This window comes from Neopelma chrysocephalum, unplaced genomic scaffold (assembly GCF_003984885.1).
Source record: "Neopelma chrysocephalum unplaced genomic scaffold, ASM398488v2 Primary Assembly neopelma1_24, whole genome shotgun sequence".
NCBI lineage: Eukaryota > Metazoa > Chordata > Aves > Passeriformes > Pipridae > Neopelma > Neopelma chrysocephalum.
In genome coordinates, this window is record NW_020897693.1 from 3,747,954 (window position 1) to 3,774,632 (window position 26,679).

General features: G+C 41.4%; 1 protein-coding gene across 1 annotated transcript in view; it reads left to right on the top strand.

Annotated features, from left to right (window-relative positions):
• The window catches only part of SCUBE2 (signal peptide, CUB domain and EGF like domain containing 2), a 44,108-nt gene that overhangs the window by 2,501 nt on the left and 14,928 nt on the right, over nucleotides 1-26,679 (top strand). Inside the window, exons 3-16 of the mRNA XM_027674203.1 lie at nucleotides 202-327; nucleotides 3,560-3,694; nucleotides 9,434-9,559; nucleotides 9,946-10,062; nucleotides 10,925-11,014; nucleotides 12,685-12,801; nucleotides 14,404-14,526; nucleotides 16,098-16,214; nucleotides 18,611-18,733; nucleotides 19,214-19,330; nucleotides 19,950-20,036; nucleotides 20,767-20,871; nucleotides 22,096-22,251; nucleotides 22,611-22,814. Of these exons, the coding sequence (XP_027530004.1) occupies nucleotides 202-327; nucleotides 3,560-3,694; nucleotides 9,434-9,559; nucleotides 9,946-10,062; nucleotides 10,925-11,014; nucleotides 12,685-12,801; nucleotides 14,404-14,526; nucleotides 16,098-16,214; nucleotides 18,611-18,733; nucleotides 19,214-19,330; nucleotides 19,950-20,036; nucleotides 20,767-20,871; nucleotides 22,096-22,251; nucleotides 22,611-22,814 (1,743 nt within the window). The remainder of the gene's footprint in view (nucleotides 1-201; nucleotides 328-3,559; nucleotides 3,695-9,433; nucleotides 9,560-9,945; nucleotides 10,063-10,924; nucleotides 11,015-12,684; nucleotides 12,802-14,403; nucleotides 14,527-16,097; nucleotides 16,215-18,610; nucleotides 18,734-19,213; nucleotides 19,331-19,949; nucleotides 20,037-20,766; nucleotides 20,872-22,095; nucleotides 22,252-22,610; nucleotides 22,815-26,679) is intronic.

Genomic DNA, 26,679 nt, shown 5'->3' on the forward strand with positions numbered 1-26,679 from the left:
CTGTAAGGTAAAACTGCAAGATAATCTCAGGGTGTATTGTCAGTCTTTAGAAACATACAGCCAGTAGTGTGTTAAATGTAGTCTATTTGCAAGACAATGATGATTTTGGACAGCAGTTGCTGCTCACATTTACGCAGTCGCATCTCTGTCTATAACGCTCAAGCAAACATCCATCATACTGACTTTTGCTTTATTCCTTAGACATTGATGAATGTGATAATGACTTCAATGGAGGATGTGTCCACGAGTGTTTCAACATTCCAGGAAATTACCGCTGTACTTGCTACGATGGCTTTATGTTGGCTCATGATGGCCACAACTGCCTGGGTAAGAAGTGTGCTTATGAGCAGTGTGAGTGGTGATGCTGACATAACCCTTTAACTGCATCCATGGCTACCTGCTGGGCTGGATCAGCTCAGCTAGACAATGTTGCATACGGGACAAAAGATTTCCAGGTACTAATGTACCATCTCAGTATGGCTCTTTCCCCCTGTGTAAATGAGGATAATTATGCTATTTTTCTGTTGAGCGCATACGGTTTAAGTGTATGAAGTGGCATCTGTTATTATGCTAAACGAGTTTATATAAAAGAACATGTGCTATCATTATCCTCTCAGTTCCAAAGTTAGTTCAGGATCAGTTGTTAATTGTATTTCCAGGCTTAGAAATCTTCTCTCTCATATATCTATAATGTGGGGGCTTCTCACTCTTACTCTGTCTGAGTACTTCCTGAAAGCAAAGGATAATTTGGAGTGGGCAGTAGCTGTAGATGATGGAGGCCATGGAGGCATAGAGGGACTAAGCCAAATACTTGGAGTTTCCCTTGGTGGTTAGTGTGAAGCAAAGTACACAACTCTGGAAGTGTTTTCAATCCTGGCAACACTCCCTTGACCCTGCATGAACACACTCTGTCCAACCATCTTTTTCTTTTCTTTACTTAAGACCTTCATAGTTTCTTTTTTTGTGTGCCAGCAGGTGAAAAGCTTTAAAAACGGGTAGTGAGACCTTGTGGCTTTGCTGTGATAGTATTTTCCAGCACAGGGGTGCAGCAGTGTACAGGAAGTACAGAAAGGTGTGAGCTATCAGCCTGTTGGCAGTGTGGTGTGCTGCTGTTGTTACTTCCCTGGGACAGAGCCTCATGTTGATGAAGCTGCTCTGCTTCCAGGACCCAGGCTGGGTACCCTGTGTGGCTCCTCCCTGTGCTATCTGTCCCATTTGCTTTTTCAGAGGTGGCTCAGTTTTTCCCTACTGCTGCTCTCAATATGGATGTGCCTGGACATGCTTCCGTGCCCACGTCAGTCAGAGGGAAACTTGCTCTCACAGCATGATTATAATAGGTAGTTAGCGTGACTGGGGTATTTCCCATTAATATATGGCATATCAGATGGGGGATCAGACCATCCCTAGGCTGTATTTTCTGCTGGGACAAATCATAAAAGCTCTGGAGTATTCCGTGGGATTGCATTGGGTTTTACCTTCTGGGAACCTGTTGCGTGCCCGCAGATTAACCTTGTTACAGTGTAGGCAGAGGAGAGGATGAAGTCACTGGATTCCAAATATTTAAATAAATTAAGTAGAGAGGGAAACAAAATATCTGCTGATAATTTAAAATAATAGGAAGTCCATCTTATTTTTGCATTTGTGTAAACAGGCAGTGGAGTTCAGTTGAGGTTACCACAAGAGCTGGTTGTGAATGAACACATTGTCTCTTACAATGCCACAAAAAGGTATATGTATATTTTGTACCCAGCAGCCCCTCTAGAGCATACTTCAGCTGACTTGCTTAAGATCAGTGAGAGACCTAGACATAACTTAGACCAAAGTCTACCACCTGCTAAGTTACTGGGAAGCTGCTCAGTGTTGCATGGCAGACTTCTAAAATAAATTAAAATAAAATGTCACTGACATACAACAAAGTTTTTACCACTGACACACCAATTTTGAGATGTGATGTAAATGTTAAATAAATATTTTGGCATGCAGCAAATTGGATCACATCTTCTCTTAATCTGCTTATTTACTTTGTTCAGCCAGGGTTGCCCTCCTCTCACCCTTATTTTTGAAGATCTCTGCTGTGTGCCTGGGTTTAAGCCAAATAGACAATTACTTGTTGGAAAGAGATGATTTTTTTGAAAGCTATCCAAGGTCTGTAAGACAGAAACATCTGCTGGAGTTCAAATCTGTAGCACTAAAGACTCATGGTGGCTGTTTATTCATGATTGTTTGCACATTCACATCACTGTAGAACTCTAAAATACTCAGCTTCTTTGTGATGGAGATATGTCAGCCACTCTATTTCTACAGCAGGTCACATTCTTTTGCATCCAATTGGCCTACTCACTGCCTTCAGTAGACATTAAATCTGTTGTAATACTATATTATGCTTCTTACTAAAAGCCTCTCTTTCTCCTTTTTTAAAAGACAGCTGTTTTCTGCCAGAAATGCTACAATGTTAAATTAAAAACATTGTACTATGAGCCAGGAACAATGAACAGAACAGGGAGCTAACATGATGTTTCGTATGAATTTGCGAATGAGACCAGTGCTTTGCCTCAGTGATGTTTTGTACTGTTTTTAAGGGACTGAGCATTTTTACTTCCTGTTAAAATTGGCATCTCTAAAATTAGGGTAGGAAAATTAGTTGCTGGTAGTGAGTAAAAAACCCCTGTGCTTATTAAGGGGTAAAATTGCAAAGAATTGGAGATTGGGATGAACATCCTGTTGTTCAGGCTTAGCTGAAGTTTTTCTACTCTTTGGTTTTCTTGGTTCTCTTGCAAGCAAAGCCCTTCTGTGTTCTCTGGTGTTGTTGAAACTCTGAATATTGCAAAATCAACTTTAAAACTGTTTCCAGAACTTCTGCTCTTGTCCTTGACTGCAGTGAGGCAACATAGCAGCAGCCTTGATGATAAGTGATGATGACCTAGACTTGAGGAGGAGGATGATAAGTCAAACCGAACTTGTGATGTTCTGATGAACAGATGTGGTGTGTGAGTTCTAGCTAGGGTGAAAGTAAGGAGCAGGGGATAAGTTTTTAGCTACATTTATTTTGAGATTTGTATTTTTCTTGTTCTGCCTTTGCTTCAGAATGGGGGCTTTCTGGTTAATCATCTTTTATAGCTTGGAAGGGTTTGGAGCCAAAGTTGCATCCCACTGAGCAAGACAGATCCACATATGGTTGCTCAACCTAGATGAAACTGTGTGAGGCTGTGGGATGGTGGTGCCACCCAGCTGCACTGAGGGGCAGGGAATGTTTCTGTGGGTGGTGGGGAGCCCTGTTTCTGGCTCCACTGAGGCTACTCTGCCTCAGCTCAGCCAGCAACCCTGGTTAGTTGGCCAGCATTACTTGGGAGCCCTGCGACCCCTTGGGCAAACTCCAAACAGGGGAAGAGCAGCAGCAAAAATGTACTTTCCCAAGGATGACAGCACAACAACAACCGGATAGCCTGGGGTGTCTCAGCTGCCTGGGTGGCTACATGTGGAGTCGATGTCTGCCTGTGTGCACACTGAGTGTATTGGTATCAGCACAAAACTGATCCCTCTCTTTTCCTCTCTCTTTCAGACACAGACGAGTGCATGTTCAACAACGGTGGCTGCCAGCATGTTTGTGTCAACACCGTGGGGAGCTACGAGTGCCGCTGTAAGGAAGGGTTCTTCCTGAGTGATAACCAGCATACCTGCATCCACCGCTCGGAAGGTACCGGCTGCTGCCCTCCGGGCACCAGGCAGCAGTTTCTGACAGAAGCTGACTGCAAAATCTCTTCAAAAGTATTTGTAGGTTGAGGTTTTCAAAGCTGTGAAGTGTCTTGAAGTCCTCACTGCTCGCAAAAGGAACAGTGTGTCAGAATCTTCTAAGTGGCTTTGAAGACTCTACGTCCCTTCTGCCTCTTTGATCCCGTCTGTATGTCTGCAGTGTTGTGCTTGTTAAAGGCTGCACTGCTCAACTCCCAGTGTACTTGATGCTCTGTTGTGCAGCTAAACTGTATCCTGATCCAAGGAAGGACAACAAATAGAAGGACATCAAGTTCCAACAATTTTCATTGAGTTTAGTTACAGGACAGTACCTGCATTACCTTCAGGTACCTTTTAGATTCCCTGTGCAGTGTTTAGATTTCAGCTAAGAGATTTATTGTTTGTCAGCCCCAAAGGTATTCAAATCGCGTTCTTTGTTTTGAGCGAAACCTTTATGAATCGACCTTTGAGGGATCAGAGAGTCTTGGATATCTAATCAGGCATCAGATTGAACAAAATTATTTTGGATGCCCTCAGGGAATACTTTAAAGTGGTTGCTCAGATCAGGGAGTTGTCCATTGAACTGTATGGTGAAAATCTCAGTAAGAAGTATTTAAAGCTGCAAAGCTTTCTTTAATCTATGGCTTATCGCTGGCATGACTGTAAGAGGACCCGAAGCATGAATAAACAAATCTCACTTTAAAAATCCCCATAGTGAAGAGATCAGCATTTATAGACGTCTATGGCCATCCACAGACGAGTGTTTTGAGGTGGCTGTCATCTGACAGAGTGACTTGATCCTTTGTTTGACTTAAGAATTCATATTCCCAGCTTCTCTGGTGCTGATCTTGGTCTCAAGGGGATCAGGTGAGATGTGTTGATTTCTCAGGCTGTTGCCCAGCTTGCCACTGCAGGGGCTGAGCCAGGAGTGGGGACAAGCAGGAAGGCTGCAGTGGTGGGACAAAGCATTTCCCTTCATGTTGTCTTGCTAGCAGTAATGTGTGTTTGTGTGCATGCAGGGATGATGCATCTAAGGATGAAAATTGGTTGCTTGATCTCCTTGTCTTGTCTGATGCCAAGGGAGGAAAAAATTCCAACTCTTTATTCATACTTGCTGCTACTTGAGTACCTTCTGCTCTCCTGAGCTAACAACAGCAACATTCCCTGTCATTAATATTTGTTCCCTAAATTGTACCTATGGAATTCAACCTCTGCTGTCTTGTTTTTGAAGATGCAGTTAATTTCTCTTGACTTTTTTTTGCAAAAAAGGCATTTTTTTCCACATAATACCAAATTACCACTAAATTCAGAGATTTTTCTTCAAGAAGAAAAATGAAGAGGGGGAAAAAAGATCCTTTTTTTTTTTCCTAAAAGTTATTAAATGAAGTATATTTTTGTAAAAACCAGTCTTAAGGAAGAAAACCACAGTATTCACATTAATTTTTTTTTTCTTGCTTGTTTTGCTTTCTTTATAAGCAATTTTTTCAGGTTATCATGCTGTGACTGCTTCCCTCCCACCTCCCCTCCATTACTGTAAAGAACTCCATGGGATTCCCCACTTTTTTAAAAAAAAATTTTTTTTCCCTTAGGTGGGCAGGTCTGTTGTAAAGCAGGGAGATTGGGCTTATCTTTCTGCTCACTTTGTTCTCTGCTTTTCTGCTCATTGCTAGGACTTCTGTTCTTTGCCTTGTGCGTGCATCGTTCAGTGTATTTAGTTTATTAGTTCTCTCTTGAGACCTCATTGATCAGCATTGATCAAAGCAGCCTTTGGCACCTGCTGCCTGGACCATCTATTCAGTTTTGCTTCTTATCTGTAATATAGAGGAATATTTCCTTCCCTGTCTTCCAGCCCAATTAAGATTCTTCATACATTAATGCCTGAGAGAACTTCCTTGTGTTCTGCAATACTGGCCATTACATACATAGGAAAAGACTGAACTGGAAAGTTAAGATAGGAAAAAGAGGGAGCCTTGAGGCTCTTGTATTCCTTCTGAGGAGCAGTTTAACAGGGGAGCCTGAAAGTCATCTGCCCTTCAAAGTCTATCTGTAACTCTCCTCGGGGTGATTTGTCACCTACTGTGGCATGGGACTCAAAATCAGGTAGCTATTAGAGGAGAGTTTCATAATTAAAGTTGATTTTTTTCTTCTGTTGTGACTGTGTTGGTCTGAAGCACAGGGGTGCTCTTGATGGTTCTGCCTAGCCCCTGCTTAAATCACAGGAACTGAAAGTGTCCTGGGAAGTTGTGCACAATCCTATTTTTTTTTCCTTGGCCGTCTGCTCTGAACGAGCTCTTCTTCATCCACACATGGCAAAATGAATTTCTCAGCCCTGGGAGGCTGTTGAAGTAGCTGACAGGACAGCCATGCACATGTATCTTATTTCTGTGTTTAACTTGCACCATATTAGAGAATACAAAAATTTGAAAGACAACAGATGTCATATACGTAGTACATGTTGTGGTTGCTATTGCAGTGGATGGCAAATCTTGCTGCTCTCCCTTGTGGTATTTCACAGGCATAGCTATCTGCTTGTTAGGCTGAATCAATGGGAGTGAATGGGATCTGCAAGATGAAAGCCACATTTGAAATCCCTGTGTGGACTGAAAGCTTGTACACAGGGCACTGTCTCAGCTGCTGCTCTTGGAGTCCTCCTGACTGTGGAGAACAGTGATAACTGGAAAGTTTTTTGGGAAAAGTTGCCATAACACAAGAGTGTAGAAAGCATGAGAAAAGAGCAAAGCATTCCTGGGATGTCCTGTTCTGCTTGCTGTGCCAATGGTCCTCAATGTTTGCCTTTTAGAGAGTGCCTCTGAGAATCTCTGTAACTCTTCGTACAAATGAATCCTCTCCCACTGTCCTGTTGAGCGCCTGTCTGAGTGTGCCCTAAATGGAGCCTTAATGCTCTTAGCAGGGAATGTTGTCCCCACATCTTCTGTTCCAAAAAAAAGAGAAAGGTTTAAACACAGATCATACAGGTAATAGATTAATGTAGCGTGACCTGATAGGGAAATATTGTGCTGGCTTTTCTTGCCTGCATTTTGCCAGGGATGGGAGCCCTCAGATAATTTTCTGGGTAGCTTCAAAAAGATCCAGAAAGAACTTCAGAAAGGACTCATTTGGCTTGGGATCTTCTCAGCCAGGCAGGCACTGGACGTGGCTCTCTTGGCTGAGTGTGGCAATTGAGAGTCATCCATCCGAAGATACTTGTGTGTCAACTGGGCAAGGTCTCGTGCAAGAGAAATTGTGTGTCTGGGAAGCATGTGGTGGGATTTGACCAAAATTTGTTTGGGGTTTGGTTCTGGATCACAGTCTGCCATTGCAACAGTTTGGGAACAATGTGACCTGGGAGACTGGTGTCCGTGAAGGAGTTTGTAGTCCCACAGCATTTATGGCTTTACAGACATCTCTTTAAAACAACTTTATAAAATAAGGCTGAGAGAAGTCTTCCACCACATTTGGAAACAAGCAGCAGCTTCACAGTAAATGCTAGAATGTGCGGCTGCAGGTATCTTCTATGAAATGCTACCTTTTGGGTCAGCTACATTTTGGTGGGTTTGGTCAAGTAACTTGTCACAAAATGGGTACTTTGTTGTTAAAATGCATCCTGGTTTGGAAAGTGCAGTTTCAACTTTCTGTGGAGACCTGATTGAATTCTGCTCATTCAGAATGGAGCAATCCCAAATGGAGCATTTAAACAGTTTGTCTGATGTCAGTGAACTTTACCAAAGTACCTGCTTGAACATTTTCTTTTTGGTAGCTCAATAGAGACAAAAGAATAACTTTGTTAATAGAAACTAAGCTGCTAATTCTCTTAATGCTCTCTAATGCCTCTGAGCTAACAGACCAAATCATATTACATGCTTAAGACCAGAACTTTCCCCAAAACACTGGTGTTAATGAGGCTAATTTGTGGCCTCATAGGTTGACTGTTCCTTGACTGACACAATAATGGATGACAGCTTTCATGTGGGCTCCTTGGACTGTGTCTGTGTGCTACAGGATTTGAAGTCTCATTGTCTTGTTGGACTTCTGGAGAGTCCTCACTGTGGGAAAGGAATCAAAAAGCCAGTAGAGCAGAATAATCTGGGCTCTGCAACGTCCATTCTTTTGTTGCTTAAAGCTGTCTTAGTAGAGAAAGGATACTGTAGCTGGTGCTTAGATGGCGAGAATAGCAGCATAGAGCAGGGACCTAATTGAAGTGTAGTGGAATAATAGTGACGAGCTGACCTCTGCTTGACAATGCAATGGATTTGTTTCGTTTAGTAATAAGGCTGCAAAAAGGGCTGTGTAAGTTTATAAAAGATATAAGGTGTGGAATTGTTCACACCATCCCGTTTTGGCTGTATGGTCACCCTTTTTGTTCTGCCTCTCATTGTGCATCTGCTCAACTCAGTAGAAGTTCACTGAGGTGATGTGGGATAAGCCCTTGCAGCCAAAGTATGTTCCACTTAGTCTTCTCAAATGAAATGTTGTCACTGAGAAAGAGCATTTTGGTCTAACTTTTCTCATCAAAGCCAAATGTGCCAAGGCAGAGAATTTTATGGCAAAGGTGTGTTCTCTGTGTATCTGAGGAGAGCATTCAGTTGTCTTCTCTCCTGGTTTTGGAGCACTATAGAGGACTTCATCAAAAATCTGTGGTATTCTGTTGAACGAAAAACTCAGTTTAGTTTGGTCTAATAATCCTATTTGATAACTCAGCCAGCTGCTCTATGGTTTTATGTTCTGTGTGCACAAATTGTGTGACCATCTTGCCAGTGGTAAAGGCATTGATTTCACTGAACCACGGGGCAAGGTGAAGGAAGTTTTTACAATAGTTTTAGGAACTATTTCTCCCTGTTTAATTGTCTGTGTCATTTTGCAAAGGCCAGACAAGACACTCTGGCAGTCATTGAGTGCTTTGCATGAACAGCTTGTAACTGTCAGAGATAAAAATGACAGGATGTTTTTAGGGGGTGCAGCAAAAGGAATTCAGTCACTAGTGTCACGCTGGTTTTTCATTTGGTTAAAGCAGGCACTGGCACTAAATTCTGTCTAGCTGGGAAGGTACGTAGAAATACAGAACACTGTGATAATCCCCAGTGGGTTTTTTTTTGAGTGGTATTTATTGAAATCAGAAAAAAAAGAAACAAAATGGTTAACAAAAAAGAGAATTGATGTACAGCACATGTACAATCTGCATGTCTGCCTGGTCACTCCTTGGTCACTGCTGAGGTAGGCTATGGCTTTGGGAATCTGCTTTGAAGGCCAGTAATTGAAATTGGGATGACTCTTGCTACTGTTGGCTAAACATTCCTTTGTGTGGTGGTGGCTGCTCTTTTAAGCAGAGAAATGAGAACTTCACTTTAGACTTGAATCTTGCCAGATATCGACCACCTTGCAACTTTTATAAAAGAAATGAGGAAGTTTTATGAACACTGGTATAAAGTGAGAGCATTGAATGAGAATGCAGGGGGATGTTGCTTTTTGACCTTGCAGTGAAAACATGGGCACAGAAAAGGTCACAGAAGGAGAAACCTTGGGGCCATTGACTTTGCAGGATGACTTCTTGCCTTTCCTGTCTGTAAGCTGAAACTTCTTGTCCTGACACTGTAGAGTCTTCCCAGAAGTAGAAGGATGTAGTCTGTGTGTGTATTGAACTGACTTTGTTGCCTGCACACAGAGATGCTGAGGATGCTGACGCTCTTGCATTTGTCCTGTTTTGCAGAAGGGATGAGCTGCATGAATAAAGATCACGGCTGTGCCCACATCTGCAGAGAAACACCCAAAGGAGGAGTTGCCTGCGAATGCCGACCAGGATTTGAACTGTCCAAGAATCAGAGGAGCTGCATTTGTATGCAATATTCTGCATATGCTTATATTTTCCCAAAGTGAACAAATAGTGTTCTATTTGCAGTGATGTGGGATTTGGTATGTTATAGCTAAAGTGGGATGACACAACTAAGTTGTATGCATTTGAATTAAGATAGAATCAATGCCTTTTGTGGACACTATCACACCAGTCTATTAATTGTTATGCTGTCTGTAGTTTGGGAATTGTGCCATCATTCACAATGACAGGAAGTTCAACTCCACAAGAGAGTGTTTTCAGTGTGGCAGAGTTCCTCGGGAAAGGGGCATGTTAGGAAGGTGTGGATGGTCAAATGGTGACAGAATTTCACGCTGTCTTTCAAAGATTCTGGAAGTACTTTTGAGATGTGAAATATATTTTCTTCCTAGTAACATGTAATCATGGAAATGGGGGCTGTCAACATACGTGTGATGATGCTGATAATGGGCCTATTTGTGGATGTCACCCCAAGTACATCATGCATGTGGATGGGAAAACCTGCCTGGGTCAGTATACGGTGGAGGGAAGTAGTTTGATGTTGATGACCAACTCTGAGGTGGTGTGGGGTTGCTGTGTGTTCATGATTAATGCTGCTCATAATAGTATGGCTAGAAAATGTCAAGGAATTCAAAATTAAGAAACCTGCTAGTGTTGGGTCCGGGCAACTTATTCTTCGCTATGTAAGTAGCTACCTAATGCTATTGCAACCTGCAGTTATCACTGGTCCCTCTGAAGCACAAGGCCTGCCACTAACCAAAGAAGACTTCCTTCCCTCTAGGGTATTTTAGGTTCAGTTTCTCGTATAGCATGAGCCAGAGTGTAACCAAGGAGTGCATCTGTTAAAACTGGAACTCTGAAATCAATTAATGTACAATTTTTGCAAAGCAGTTATCCAGTAAAGAGAGTACTTAAGATTTATAAACTCTTCCAGTCTCTGGAAGAGTTTGTTGTCCATTGATTGAAATCAAATGCTTAGACATAACTGGCTAGTCCTTGTATTTGTTCATGATAGATGATGACAGTGTGCTCTTAAGAGAACAGTTCATGACAGTTCAATTAGTTCTTTCATCTTGTTGCTGTTTACTACATCTGTGGCACATCTTTTGTTTTGTTAAGAATACTGAAGCAAACATGACTTGTAAGGCAGCCACAGAAGCAAAGTATTCTTATGGTTTTGACTGAAGAGTCTTCATAATTTTCATTGCTACTTTCTTTATAAAAATAATTTGTTTCTGCCTAGTCAGTTCTGACTGTCTCTGATGATTCAGCGTGTGATACAGCAGTTTGCATGTGTGTACATATTGAAAGTCAGATGAGGTTTCTGGTCAGGGTACCTTTACTCATTGGCTTTTTTCATGTTCCTTACAGAGAGGGAAGAGGCTGCTGTGGAAATTTCAGAGGGGAACACCACAGCAGCAGCTGATGTGGACAAGAGGGTGAAGCGACGGTTGCTTATGGGTAAAAGTGCTGATCCAAAATAATTCTGCTGGTTGTTGAAACCTTTTGGATCAAAAAATTGGTGTGGGTTTGGTTTTGTTGTTGGGTTTTTTTTTATTGTAACCATCAGCTCTGGACTGATTTCTGCCTTTGATGCTTCACTCCCTCTTAAGGAAATAATATTATTCCATAATGTGTTAAAAACTACATACATTGTTTGTGATGATTAGTGGGGGAGTATCAAGAACTTGCCCTTGGGTTGTATCTGTATGCTGCAGTGTATAGTTCCATGGTTCTAATTCACCATGGGATGCAGTACAATCCCTTCTGTGCTACAGTTTTAGCCTCTTTTTTAGCCTACATTGTGGAGGAAGCAGTGTTTTACCTGCTTCTCTTCAAGTGAAAGTATACTTCTGTGTGGAAGAGAATTGGACCCAGTGGTGGATTGCATTTAGAAGGACATGTTAGGGTGCAAGGCCATCTTATTATTCCTAGAGGTGTTCCCATCTGGCCTAGAATGCTAGTCTCTAGGAGTCTGTCACTGCAGGGAAGGCACTGGCATGAGAAACAATCTCTGTGGTCTCAGGGCAGCTGGGTCAGTGGATGACCACCTCTTAAAAGCCCTTTCTTCATACAGTCAGGATGATTTACTGTGCTTGCTGGCACTTACTAGAGCAGTGGCATAGAGGCTGAGAAAGAAGTGTAGGGCTAGCCCTGAGCTCCTGAGTCCATGTTCAGACACCTAAATAAATACCCTTGTTTTCCAAAAAAAAAAAGAAAAAGACATTTCTGTGGAAAGAAGAAGAAAGAAGATGTACTCTGTCTTCCCTTGGAGGTTGGACACAGCCTCCCAATACTGAATGTGAGATGAGAGACTGCAAGGGAATAAACCAGTAGAGTTCTCAAAACTTGAGAATGAGTGGCATATGCTTGATGCTGCAGAAAACTAGGATAGAGAGCTAGAAAGAGAGAGTTTCAAAAAGCAGACATAAAAAATGTTTTTTGCAACTCTCTCAATCAATATGTGCTATATAAAATTGCATTTGTCCAGCCAGTGATAAGGTTCTTAGACTGACTACAAGAGGATGGATGCTAAAGAGTGAGTTATTTCTGTTTAGTTGGATGTGAAGAACCGTGTTTTGGGGGTGTTCACTAGAAAGGTTTGGTGAGATTTAGACATAGTTTGCATAGGGGGAAGTTAGACCAACAAACTTTGTTTGAAATGGCAAAATGGCACGTGGGTTACTAGTGTGGGTGTAATCCAGCATGACTGGGTGCACAGGAAGGATGGGAAGGTGTGTTGGGAGGGATTTAAGAAAATTGGTTTACTAGTGCCAAGTGTAACCAATTGTCTGAGCATGGGTGGGAAGTGTCAGAGGATCAGCCAGGCCTGAGTGTGGGCATAAGGAGACAGACTGACAGTAACAGGTTCATCATCAAGGAGCAGGGTTTTGTGTTTGAGGACAAGAATACCCAGAGGGCAGTATCTTAGGTTGTAGAGTCTCCGCAAAAACCCTGGAAATAGCTGAGGCAGGGGTTTTGCCAACACATGTGTTTAGTAGCTGCTCATGTACACTAGACTAAATCTGTTTGAATAGCAGCATGCTTGGAACTGTGCCTCGTGTCTCATGATGTTTCCTGTTACCATTATAATATCCCTGAGCAAACTTCAGCTTTATCTTGTTGGCCAGAAACGTGCGCAGTAAATAACGGCGGCTGTGATCGCACGTGTAAGGACACATCGACCGGAGTTCACTGCAGCTGTCCCGTGGGATTCACGCTCCAGTTTGATGGCAAGACATGTAAAGGTGAGTTTTATGACTGTAGACATATGCCTACCAACACCTTGCTATAAGGTGTTAATCTCCAAATGAAGGTAGTCCAGCGTCCAGAGGAAAGCCAGTGTGTGTGTAATCTGACCAAAGAAAGGACTGCAGCTGGGGTGGAGGTGTGGTTTCCATCACATCAGGTGCACCATGTGCAGAGAATCTCTTCTGCTCTGCCCTCCCCCTCACCACTTCCACCTCTCCGGCCAAGATGGACTCATTTTTCACAGGTGAGGTTTGGTAGAGGTAAAAAAGACCTGTGGTGAACTAGAGGTCAGTGCTGGGAGAAGTAGGAATGTAGGTGCTGTGGTGGTTTGGGCTAGGTCTTCCTTGGTGACCAGTTTGTAACCAAGGAAGGGTCCAGATTTACCCAGTATTCCCTACGATTTTTACGTAAGCCAGACTATAAGAAGAGAGGAGGAGAGGCCTTCGCTCTCTTTCCTTCCGGCGGCTTGGAGGTGCAGGTTCCCTGCTGTTGAGTCTGCCGTGTTGGGGAGCGAGGCCTGGCTAGGCCTTGCCGACCTTGGGAGACAGAGGTTGCCGGCGATCGTTCCGGAGCGACTCTCGGTTGTCTCAGGAGAGTAGTGAGATATCTTCTTTGCTAACTCTTTTGTTCTTTAGTTACTAGATCTCGGGCTACTGATTGGGATATATATATATTTTTTTTTTTTTTTTATTTTAGTTTTGTTCCTTTTCCCCTTCCCCTTTCCCTTTCCCTTGTGAAATTGTATATAAGTGTAAATATATTTATATATATCAGTTTGGTTGTCCTCTCTCTTGTTTTCGGGTTTTTCTTAGTTTTTTCTCCCTCTTCTCCCTGAGGGTTTTTTTTTGTTGGGGGGGGGGACTTCTGGTGGTAAGGTTTGGAGACTTGGCAGGGAGCCAGCTTGAAACCATATCAGTGCTTACAGGTGTACAGTGCAATAGTCTGCTGTTTTACCCGCAGTCAGATGGGTATTAGAGCAGTTTGTAAGTAAATATCAGTGTGTAAATAGGGATGTGTTTTATAAATATATACTGGTCCAGGTGGCTCTAATGAGAGTACTGGCAAGGAGCAAAGGAACAGTTATTAGAATATACAGTATATTAGAATACATTTTCCAGCAATTAGATGTTAAGACTGGTCTGCTAAGCAAAAATTATGAAATCCCCTGCCTGAGTCAATTAATATTAGATAAAGGCCTCATTCTAATATTGGCATGCAAAGGATGGGATAGCTCAGGAATCTGTCTGAGATTTCTGCTGGGCTTACAGAGAGGAAATGGAGAGAATGTTTAAAATGCTAAAACCTTTTAGAGAGCATTGGAGTCAAAGTGCTTCCAAACAGAACTTAGGGAAATGGTCTTTTATGAATACGTATACCCAAATGTAACTGACAGCAGTATGTTAAATGAGAAGAAATAACACTGTCCTGGGACTGAATGGGCCAGATCCTTCTTAAGAGCTGGACCTGATCTTCCTTTTGTGGTACTCTCACTGGATTTTGTTTCTGGGCTCCTCTAACCAACTGGATGTGACTGTTTTCTTGGTCTGGCAGTAGAAGTATGTTGAGTGCACTATGTTGAAGTGCTTTTTTTGTTACAGATATTGATGAATGCCAGTCCAATAATGGAGGCTGTGATCATTTCTGTAAAAACACTGTTGGCAGTTTTGATTGCAGCTGCAGAAAAGGATTTAAATTATTAACAGATGAGAAGTCTTGTCAAGGTATGTGCACTGGAGAGACAATAGTAGAACAAAAGTAGGACAAATCAGCGTGGCTTGGACATCTACTACAATGATGAGGTGATAATGTACTCCAGAATTTCCATTCCTCAGCGTTGGATATTTTTTCTTCTGAAACAGCTGTTGAGTTAATGCAGTTGGCTTGATACTATTGTAGGAGATATGTTTAATGGCACAGTGAGCTATTATCAGGAAGTGACAGAGACAGCATCATATTAAAAAGCTTTTTGTGAGGTTGATACTTCCCCCTGCCATAATGATCTTAAAATAATTTACAGGGAAAATTAGACAATGTTTCCCTGTCCATCTTACTGACTGATTCACCATTGCAGTGAAATTAATTTTTCTTAATAGGACATTTCGTTGCCATGAGTTCATTATTAAAGGAAAAAAATATAACATGATCTATGAAATTATAGGCCTGGAGACAGATTGGAAACACTGTTCTCTAAAACATCATAGAGCATTTGATTTTGGAGATAACATGGATTTCTCCTGTGAGACTTGCACAGCATACTTGCTTTGCTGTATAATGGTTTGTACATATAGAGTTAGCAATCCTGTTTAAGCTGCTTAAATGCATAAAAATTTAAATATCAAAATGATCTGTTTTTGTGGAAAAGCTACAGTATGAAACATTATAATGTCAATCTACCAAATGGTGAATTATGCCATTTCCAAGGCAACTATCTGACATTAATGATTAATTTCAGAAAGCTGAACTGATTATCAGAAGGTACTTTTCACCTGCATTTTTGGTGTATTCTTATCCTTTATAAATCAGACAAAGAAGGACAGCTATTTATATGGAGCAAACTTACTATATAAATATCATATTTTCAAGATATTTTGTGGAGGTTTTTTAGATGTAATTTGTTTATAAATGTATTTTAAAGACTTGCATCTCCCTTTTGTCCCTGTCACTTCTCTAACTTTCCCTAGACTGTTTCAGAAGTGATATCTTGAAGCATGCCAAACCTCAAGAAACAAGATTGATGAAATGTGTCAGTGAAGTTGATGTGAAAGTTTTTGTGTCTTGCAGCATTCTTACGTGACATGCATAATGTATTAGCACAGAAATTTTAGGTTCTTTTGATAGTGTAATAAATGTTTGTTCTTGGAGAACATGGTGATTTTCAGCAGGCTTAAATCAGACACTGTATGTTCATATGGAGTTAAAATTGTGGCCTTTGTTTTTATTTAGGGAGAAAAAACAAAGGCAATACTTTCTTTTGTAGAATTCTTTTCTATGTAGACTTTTCTAAATGAAATAAGAGTTTTGTCAGCAGTTTTCTTCTCCATAGAAGAGAAATAATTTGTTTTAAACATAATTTTAAAAATGTAACAGCAGTTTTTGCGTTCGCCAAGAAAAAGCTTGTTTGGCAAGCCAAGCGCTCTTTTAAAAGTTGTCATTTCATTATGTTACATTATTTGCTTTCAAAGAATTTGCTTAGTTAACATAAATCTGCACATCTCTGCGTCCAACTTTGTTAGCTCATCAGGGCTGCCTTGTCAGCCTGAAAGATACTGATGCATCCCTTTAAAACCTGCAGACATTGATGAATGCTCCTTCGAGCGGACGTGCGACCACACGTGCATCAATCATCCAGGCACCTTTGAGTGTACTTGCAACAAAGGATATGCTCTCTATGGCTTCACACATTGTGGAGGTGAGTTATGGAAAGGCACCACAGGCCATTGCTGATAGAGGGCTGTTGCCACAGGTCTAGTTATTGTCTGTGCAAGGCGCAAGCTGAGGTGTATGCAGGAGGACTGTGGAGTAAATTTTACTCTTTACCAGGATAATGAGACACAGCAAAAGTAGAAAATAATCCTGCTTATTTCTTTCTTTGCTCAAATGATTTTACCTTCACACCATGCATCCAGAAAGCACCTGTTACTATCAGGACAAGCTGACGGGTTTTGCATTTGGATATGAAAGCCCTAATTTGATACAATTTTCACATGCAGAAGTGTCATTGACTTCAATGAAAAGTCAGTGGAAAAGGCCTTAAAGAGCAGGAGGGTCTGAATGACTTCCAAAATTATGGTTCTGCAGGTTGCCTTTGTGCATATGTCAGATCCTCACATGATGTAGATTGGAATTTAGCTGATGTAGTACCACTGATTTACAGTGGGCAAGATTAATACTCTTGAATCTTTTATGTCTTTCCTACAAAGACAGTTCAAGGAAAGAGAAAGATATTCACAGAACCTTGACGCATGTCAAATGTGAATATTTGTGACAGATTTCCAGATTTTACTTAACAATAACTGGGACGCTAAATGGAATTAAATTTGGTTTATATAAGCTCTTGGCAAGATTTTACTGACTCCACGAGCCCTTACCAACTGGAACAATTCAGAGATCTCTGTATGCTTGTTCTGTTCTACCCTCTGCCTCTACTCTCCTTTGCCTCCTTGCAAAGGAGATTACAGGGCTACGACATCACTGTCTTGTATCCTGATGAACAGGGGAACCTGACTGGATAGGGAATAACACTGTTCATGTGCTCTACTTGCAAAAAGAAGTCAGTTCTCATTAATTCTTCTGCATTAATTCAATTTCTTTTGGCCACCAGTGAGAGAAAGGAACTGTAATTTTGCTGTTGGCTGCTAATTGGCCTTTTTCTATTCCTGGGGAGAAGATGTTAATCCTCATACTGTAGTAAGTCCTTCATTGACTGGCAATCATAGGCTTTGTCAAAGCTGGTAGGGATACTGTGTATACACCTTTTGACCTCCATGGAAGAAGTCAATAAATACTGGAGATAACAGGTAACCATTGCATGCAACATCCTGACAAAAGGTCAATGAAAACCAAAGATTTGGGCTGATTTTGTAGTATCTTAGGCAGCAATACTAGTTTAAGGTGTTCCCTTCTTTCTGCATTATTCCTCTGCTGCTCATTCTTACCCCTGCTGTCTAAGTTCTGTTAATTAGGATATTTTCCCCTGAATTCAGATCAGTTTTGTAATGTGTTTCACAATGTTTTCTAACAAATTGCTACTTACAGGATATCTGTAAGGGGGAACGAATGGTTGGGGAGAGCAGTGACAAGAACTTGTTATTCCCATTGAGAAAACTGTATGTAGAAGCAGGTACCCTCATTGCACAAACTTTATGGGACTTGTGACAGGTTTCTTGATGACAGCTTTCTAGGTCTATGTATAATTGCCATACAGCTACAGGAGACAAGTGAAGCAGTCATCGGGGTGGATCTGAGCAGCAAAGACATAGAACTTTGCATTTCCCATTGTTGAAATTCATGAGATTCCTATTGACCCATTTCTCCAGCCAGTCAAGGTCCCCATGAATAGTGGCGCAACCATCTGGTGTATCAGCCACTCCTCCCAGTTTTGTATCATCCGCGAACTTACTGAGGGTGAACTCTTGTCCCATCATCCAGGTTTAATCAAGAGGATAAATAGTATTGGCCCTGGTATTGACCCCTGGGATACAGCACTAGTGAATGGTATATTCTGCATCAGCATGCAAGTTTGCACCAAGAGCAATATGTTGTGTTGCCAATGGTTTCTCCTCCTATTGGCATTTATTGGGTGGGACAAGGCCCTAAAATTGGATAATTGGCCAAAAGGGACAATGGTGACACAATGTTTGCCCACAGAGTCAAACCATGTTCCACAGTAGTTGTATCTGTCAGAGCACTTTGGAGGATCAATCAGTATGAATCTTGTCTGTGTTGTCTGTCTTTATTACAAATTAGAAATAACAATTAAACAGACACAGTACAATTCATATTTGATTTGACCTCCTTTTCCTGGAGTTAATTTGCTATCATATTGCTGAGGCTGGATATTGTTTAATTATGAGGTTTAAGGACACAATTAACATTTGCCTTCCACCAACATTTGGTCTATTTTGAAATTTATCAAAGGATTTCCAGGAAGACAAACTAGTCCAAGGTGGGTGTCCAGACAGCATTCCTAAAGCCTTTTTCAAGCTCTACTAAGCAGTGTTTGTGTACATGTTTACCTAGTGGAGTTAGAATACAGAACTTTTGGAAGAGTGTCTTTTTGTAACTGTTTTTACCTTTCCTCCGTAGATATTAATGAATGTAGCATCAACAATGGTGGTTGCCAACAGCTGTGTGTGAACACGCAGGGAGACTATGAATGCCTGTGTCACTCTAACTACAAGTTACACTGGAACAAAAAGGATTGTGTTGGTAAGGTGTCTGGTGAATATATTTCTACTCCTGATGTGTGTGATGGCCATATGGTTACAGTCAAATCCGATGGTCTGTCCAGTTAAGCGGTATGAGTCACTGTTCCTGGTATTCCGCTTTGCTTTGTAGCAAGGCATGATGGTAATGATGTTGAAACTCATAAAAACAAGTGAAAAACCAACCCCAAAAACAGGAGATACTTTGAGGGATTTTGATGCTTTCTTTCCTGTGCTTTTTATCTAGCTCATTCTTCTATCTCCTTTGGTTTCTCTGCATGAGATGGTTCGCTCATGATAAAGGAAATTACGTATGTGATGTCATCTGCCAGTGATGTTATTTTGCTTTGATTTTCTGTCTAAGCAGCGTATTTATTGCATGAGTGCTCTCAGTTACCAGCTACAAAAGCAGCTGCTTGTCAATTTATTAGTAGGGTGTAGGTAGATGTTTTAATTCTGTGAGTATTTGTTTTATCTTATTTAGAGACAAAAGGTCCCTTGCCTGATAATATGTCACCCAAGGTATTGCTGCACTGCATTAAGAGTGGTGGGAGTGATAGATGCTTTTTAAGCTGCTCTCCGGATGTCCAGGTGTTTTCTGGTAAGTCAAAACTAACAAAAACAAGCATGTGATTCTGTAGAGAGTGTAAGTGGGGCAAATATCCTATCTGTCATGGAAGCCCCAGAAGGAGACAATCAGCAGGGATCTTTCCTTTTTCACTACAGATAATAAAGGGCTACATCCCTGATAGTGTCCTGGAAAGCCCCTCTTTGCTTGTCTTTTATAACCACTCTACCCTCAGATTCCCTTCTCATGACAACTGTCTTTTTGAAGCTGGGGAGGACAGGGCAGAATTCTCCGTGCTCCCTGGGCCATTCCTTAATTGGCTGTGAGAGCCACTGCTGAATGGGGCGAAGGCATTCCAGCCCTGCGTGGGGTCTGGGATTTTGCCTGTGCAGCCCCTCCATCCCATAGGACGTGGCATGGGGACTCAGCTGGTGCTTGTGGGACAGATGCTGTTTTTCTTCCTGAACCCTTTAAATGGCTTAGAAAAAGACAAGCTCTAATGTAGAGTATTTTATGAACAACATTGTTAAAAAAGGGGAAGATGATGATGATACTGATCAAAAAATTAAGTATATCTTTCATACTACAGGAGTCTTCAGTCTGTGCACTGTGCCTGTGCCTTTACTCTCTGTCTCTCTGGTCTGTCTGTTAGGAACACAAGACGCCTACACCCTCACCTGTGGCAGGTCATCTCAGCTTAAGAAAAAGCAGCAAAATACAAATGCTTCCAGCTGGCTGGGTAATCACAACATTTACTGTTGCATGGTTTGACTGATTTATTTTCGGTGATAACTGTGAAATAAAGGTGTTTCTGTTGACTTCCTATTTTCACTCTCTGTTATACTCCGTCTGTTTTTATTTCCTCATCCTCATGATTATTGTTCATGATTGCAGCAGAAAAATTCCCCTTGTCCAGCTTCAATCAGCATCACTCAAACTAAGACTTAAAAATAAGGAAGGAGGAAAAGATCAGTAGTGAAATAAACGGCCAGACCAGGAGTGTCGTGCCTCTTTTTAGTCATCCAGACTGGACAGTGTTCTCAAGATACAATATGTTTAGAATGAGCTGTTGCACGGTAAAGTTTAGAAAGCATTTACAGCTAAATAGATAAGAGGTGCTATTTTATATAGACATAAACTATTTGCTGAACTGGTCTGGAGTATCTCCTTTGATTGCAGCTAACCCTTATTCGATTTACCCAATAGCAGATCTGAACTTGTTCTCATTCTTCTTCTGCTTCTCTTTTTATTTTTTAAAATAAAATTCACCACATTTGCTTCCAATTCAAGTTATGAACCAGCTTCACAGCAGAGGGATATGGCATCTCTTTAGGTTTTCTGTGATGACTACTTTTTCACTTTATATCAGCATATTTTTTGATGTCATCATAACGATGATGTGACATTAGGGTTATCTAAATTTTCTATTCCTTTTTTTAAAAATAACATGTCATTGTTTCTTCCTGAAGATGCTTCAGCCATCAAGATAAGCGTAACCTTTAAATTAAATGAAGGAAAATGTAGTTTGAAAAAGACTGAGATGTTTCAAGAAGGTCTGGAACAGATGATACCAGGTATGAAAATAAAAATGCAGGTAAGCAGGTTAGAGCCATAGTTCAGGGATTATCAATGCTTTCCAGATACGAAGTACACCATAAGCAAGGCATAGAGAACTACAGGCTTTCTGCTCTTCACTGACCTCATGAATCACACTCCTTCCCAGCCATGATTCTTGCAATAGTTATTTCAGATCACAGGACTTCCTTGTGGCATCCCTGCAGTCTTGCTAGGAAAGCCCTTCTCCTTTTTTGTTGTAATGCTGGTAATAAATTCTCGGTAAAAGCAACTATTCTTTTCATTCTTTTGCTTTCTTCCTTTTCTTTTTATCTTTCTATCTGTCCCTTCTCACCTGCTTCTTACTGTCTGATGCCTCATTGAAGAATCTCCTGACCTTTTATGCTGACTCTATTGTCAAAGGGTTATTCTTCTTTTCCCTTGTTTTCCTTTTATACTTCAGCAGCCCCAGATGGACACAGTGAGGTCAGCTCTTCCATCTGTTCCAAATCAGAAAGTACAGTCTGTGAATTTACAAAGTAAGCAGAGAATGAGAAGTACATATAAAAAAATAAAATCAAATAAATGGAGCTGGGAAAAGGAGTCATTAAACAATATGATGAATTGGTGTGTCTGATTGTCCATAGCAGAGTAACAGTGAGAAACTACCTTGGATGCTCAGTGAAGAGTTATGTACTCCAGAACCAAAACTTATTCTGGGTGTTTCCTTTAACTAAATAATATTTCCTCATTGAAGCCATGGAAATGGTCTCCAAATGTCTTGTGTACGCAGCCCCTACTTAATTTAAACACCATTATAAGCTAATGTGTTTTTCACATGCTTCATATGTGTACAAAATTTCCTCCCTTGAGTACCCTGCCTGATGTAGGCAATGTCATGGTTTAAGATGCTTTGCATAGTGCAAAGGCAATTCCTTAGAACCTGGTAGCAAAGTCCAGGGGATGTGGTTTGAGCACTGCAGCCAAGCTCCCATCCTAGTGGTGATTTAGACAGGCTGCAGTGCCCTGGTCTCAGCCTGGCAGCACATCTGTAGGTGCACAGGAGTCACAATTCTATGTGAGGGTGCACCAGTAGAAAAACTGGCCAAACTTTGTTTACTGGCATGTGGAGGTCTTTGTTTCCTCTTCTCTAACTCTTCATGATGACATATTTGCTGAGCACTACTGAATGTTCAATAACGTAGCCAGCCAAGCTTCTGCATCCTTTAATTTTGTTCATACAGAGAGACATAATTCAGTAATGGAGAGCTTCCACTATGTAAACCTAACATGCAGCTCTGGCAAGAGAGTTCATGGAGCCCTCAGTAGACTGACAGCGACTAGAGAAATTGTTATCACTGCGGACTTTGAGCTTGAAACAAGCCGGAAGGAGGTGACAGGTTGGTTGGAAAATAATCCAAGGTGCGGTTTGAAGCTTCTTGCCATTTGCTCCCTAATTTCTGTATTTTTCACTTCTATCTGTATGCAAAATGGTAACAAAAAGTATCTCCTGTTTTGAAAATTAATGGTTCGGAAAGAGTGAGGCATGGGGATAGTTTCAAAGATTTAACATCTGCCCATGGATTGAAGTCTTGCAGTCTGATTAATTTTCTTCCAGCCTCGTGGTGTAGTCCTTAAGGATTTCAGACTTGTTCTCAGAAGTGATTTCTCAGTGATTTGCATTGGTTGGTGGTTTGGACTGGGTGGGTTTTTTTGTACATGGTCATTTATAGCAGCTTTCACCCTTGATGCTTTTCAGACACATGTGATGTGCGCTGTGCTCGGAAGAAGACTGAAAAGAGGTTCCGTAAAACCATTCGAACCTTGCGGAAAACAGTCAGCAGGGACCAGTTCCGCATCCGCGTCTCTGGCACGGACCATGAAGTGGCCAGAAAGTCTCTCAGGCCCTCAGAGCCCCAGCAGTCCTGTGGTGTAGGACAGATGCATCTGGGTAACAGATGTGGTAAGTTATGTGTGAATTAGGAACAAACCATCACGTGCATTTTACTGTTTTGCTCAGGTGTGGTGAGCTTGGAGGGATCATGGGATGCTCGTCCAGGAGAGAGGAGGGCCGTGTTTGAAGTGGGGGTTACTGTTAGTGCTGCTGAGATGTCTCTCTATGTATTTATTGTTGGCAATTGCTGTGTTACAGAGTAGAATAAGGGTTCAGTGCATTGCACCTTGTTATAGCTGATGTACAGCCTGCAATAAGCTCAAAGGTAGAAATCGTGGGAATAAAGTCAGGCATCAATGGCCTTGACATCACCGGTGTTATTTTTAAGACTACATTTAATATTCAGTGTAACGCTGTGTTTCTGAACTTGTACATGTTTCATTTCTCCCTTGTCCCAAAGAAAAGGCTGTGCAGAATTTGATACAGTCCCATTGGCTTTGCCCATTAAGCTCTGAGTCCCAGAGAATCTTCATAACTGAGTTATAAATTCATGGGGAATAGAGGTTTTATAGGCCCGTACTGAGAAAAGTCTTAATTATCGTGGCACTGGAGGGCACCACCATAATGCAGTCCATAATAAATGCTTCCAAAGCACAAAAGTTAAGGAGAGGGGTCAGATGTTACATCTTAACAGGGGCTAACAACCATGACGGCTAATTCAGGCTGCATGGGGTAGGCAGCATGTAGGTGGATTGTGGATCAGCAAGCCTTTAAAATGCTTGTCAGATTGAATTAGTACGTCTTCCAGCAGCAACACATTTGGCCAAAGAATAGGTTTTCCAATCCAGTTTTGCTCACTCTAGAAAAACTTGGATTTGTAGAACAGAAAAATTGTTTAAAACATCTGTGCAAGCAAGCAGGGAATTACTCAGGAATTCTGTCGGAAAAAGCTGTAAGTTTTCTTTTCCTTTTTTTTTTTTTTGTAACATTGCAATAAGTCTGAAAAACTTTGGAAAGTTCACCAAGATGAGTTTATGTGGGTGTTTTCAAGCTATTGTGTTGGATGCTGGAGGGAGACTTTGAAAAAATCTGTTTCATTCCATTGTACAGAGCACTGTATGACTGAAGAAGTTTGTGTTTTCATCTGGAAAAAACAGCAACGAGTAAGCTAAAAATACTGCAGGTAGAGAAGGCAATGTGATTTACAATTAGAAATTGGAACACCAAAGAAACACAATTTTTTTTAGGTAGCTGCAGAACCGGTTTAATGTCTCAGTACAAGTGAGAAGCATACATGGTATTTCTGTGCCTTTAGAGAGAAAGAAAGCTTTTGGGGAATGCCTGCCTGGAAAACTGGTGTGGTGAGCATAATAGCCTGATTATGGTTAAAGCAGAGTCACTGAGCATATGAAGACAAATGTTTTAAAGAACAGCTTGCAAAAGTTGGGCCTCTTCTGTTGCTGAATTGGTGCCACAGTTTGCTCTGGACGTCTTAAGAGGTGCTGCTGTGAGCAGTGAAATGAGTGTAAGATCCCCTGTGGGTCTTGTGCTTTATGGTTCGATTTGTTCATGCCTAACAAGGTGCAATCACTAAATCATCTTCCTTTCTTCAGCTGAAGTATTCAGACCATATCCTTGTGTATATTTGCTGTGATCAAACAGGAGATGGAGTTTGCACCACAGCATTTTACTTGCAGGGGTGCTAAGAAGGTTTCTCTCCTTCCACTTGCATGTTCCTTGCTTATTTATGTTAAATGTACAGAAAATTAGTGCCTTTGAAACTTCTCTGCATCACTTGTCAGATTGCCGGGAGCTGGACAGACGGTTCACTGGTTGCTGAGAGGACACAAAAGTCCCCACAGAGGCCGTATTGTTACGTACGCCTCATTTCCTTAGAAAAAGCTGATTGTCCCAGGCTCTATGGTCAAGGCAGGACTGGGGGGCTGGTGCTGCTGCTTGGGCTGCCAGTCAAAATGAGCTAAGAAATAAACTGGGGAGAAGAGAATGGAGTAAGAACAGTGTGTAGAAGGGGAAGAAGCTTGCTCAGGGTTGTGTGTGGGAGAGTTGGGGTGGGGTTTTTTATTTTGATCTGATTGTTTTGCAGAGCTGCTTGAGAACTTCTGGACAGGATTGAGGCCCTGCTTACCTAGATATGCTAATGGTTCTGGGGAGAAAGGGACTATACAGCAAGAGATACTAGGTCAGCAGATGGATTCAGTGCAGGTGGTGGATGTAGTCTCTGGACAGGCAGAGGACTTTGGCAAAGAGATTTTGCTCGGTCTGGCCGGAGGAGCAGGAAGCGGTGAGGGAACAAAGTAAGTCACAGGGACTTAAAAGTCTTCTGTGATACACTTAATGAGTGAAATGCAGGTTTTTGCTCATTGTTTTCAAATACTTGGGAGTATAGCTAGGTTAGATAAGGTTTATTTATTCAGACAGTCTAGTGCTGGTGCTCTTCCTGTGGTAGACTTATCCTGGCACAGCACTGTCTGAAACATTATTTATATTTGAGCAGTGTGAGAGGCAAAGTCCAGCACCTGCTCTGACAGCTTTTGTGTAGGATAACTGGCCTGCAGTTGCAGCAGCAAACTAAACTTCATTTGGTTTCATGCTTCTGGTGAGGTAGTACTATTTCTGATTTTCCTGTCTTAATTCCTGCTGTCTGCAGTGGGGCACAGCACAGAAGGAAAGCTTTAGAAATGCACCAGGAACAGATTAGATGTGATTTCCAAAGTATTTTATCATTCTTAATGTGCTGGATGGTTGTGCATATGTGTCTGCTGTTCTTTATACAGTTATTGATGGTAAAAGGGAATTCACTGCTGATTACAAGGTATAGTGTATTTTATTTCAAGTTTGCTGTTCAATGTATGGTTTTGTTTGGGATTTTCTAGTGCTTTAGAGGTTCAAGTGTTGCATTTGTCTGCCTCATTATGTGTGAGTTCTGTGTCAATAAGTAAGTGTATTCATCATTGATTAATTAACATTGAATAATTCCATGAAGTCCTGTGAATGGCTTCCAAGGAGCAACCAGTGGTAGTCTCTAATAATGGATATCACAGGAAAAGCATATAGCAACATGGAACTTTCATCAACCTTTCCAGAGAACTGGATTCTCATAGGAGAAGTGTGATCTTTCCACACTGAAGTAAATTTTCAGGTAAAGAAATGCATATTTGAATGTCAGTACTTCAAGACTGCATGTGAACTATCTAAGGATGCTGGAAATGCTACATGCTTCCTTGAGACGAGATTTGTCTTGCAGTTTCACTCACTAGCCTGGCTACAAGTATCCATTCTCCAGTATGAGCTAGACTTTAGACAGATTTAACAGCCAAAGGACCAGCTGTTTAAATACTAACAATTCTTTATCAGAAACTGCTTTACCAAATACCTCCATATTGGAAGATAATAAGTTCATATCCATTGAGATCCTTTTGCCCTCAGGGGCTTCCCACTGAGGAAGAAACAACAAGCAGTTCAGCTGCTTTTCTGTTGCTTAAAACTCTGATCCTATGGAGTTGAAAGTACACCTTGCCTCTTCCATTTGATTTTTTTTTTTGTGTTGGACACGTCAGTGCTTTAAGAGATAGAAAGAGGCAATGAGAATTACCATTTCCTGAAAATGCTGCGCAAAAGGACACGTGAACATGTCCTTGCTCCACAGTAGCTGCAAAGTGGGTTCTTCCAAAGAACTGTCACTTCAGAGAACAGCAAGCATGAGCAGCACTGGCATGGGCACTGCTCTGATGTAAACCATGAGCAGCTTCATCTTGCATGGGAGGTGTCAATGCTTTTCATTGCTCAGCATTCAGCAATTTTGCCCCCTGCAAATAAAATATTAACTTATCATCCAAAGTGACATTTCAAGGTTTAGATGTGGTATGGTACTGGCATTGTAAAATTATGAGAGGGAGATTTAAATAGAAAAGCA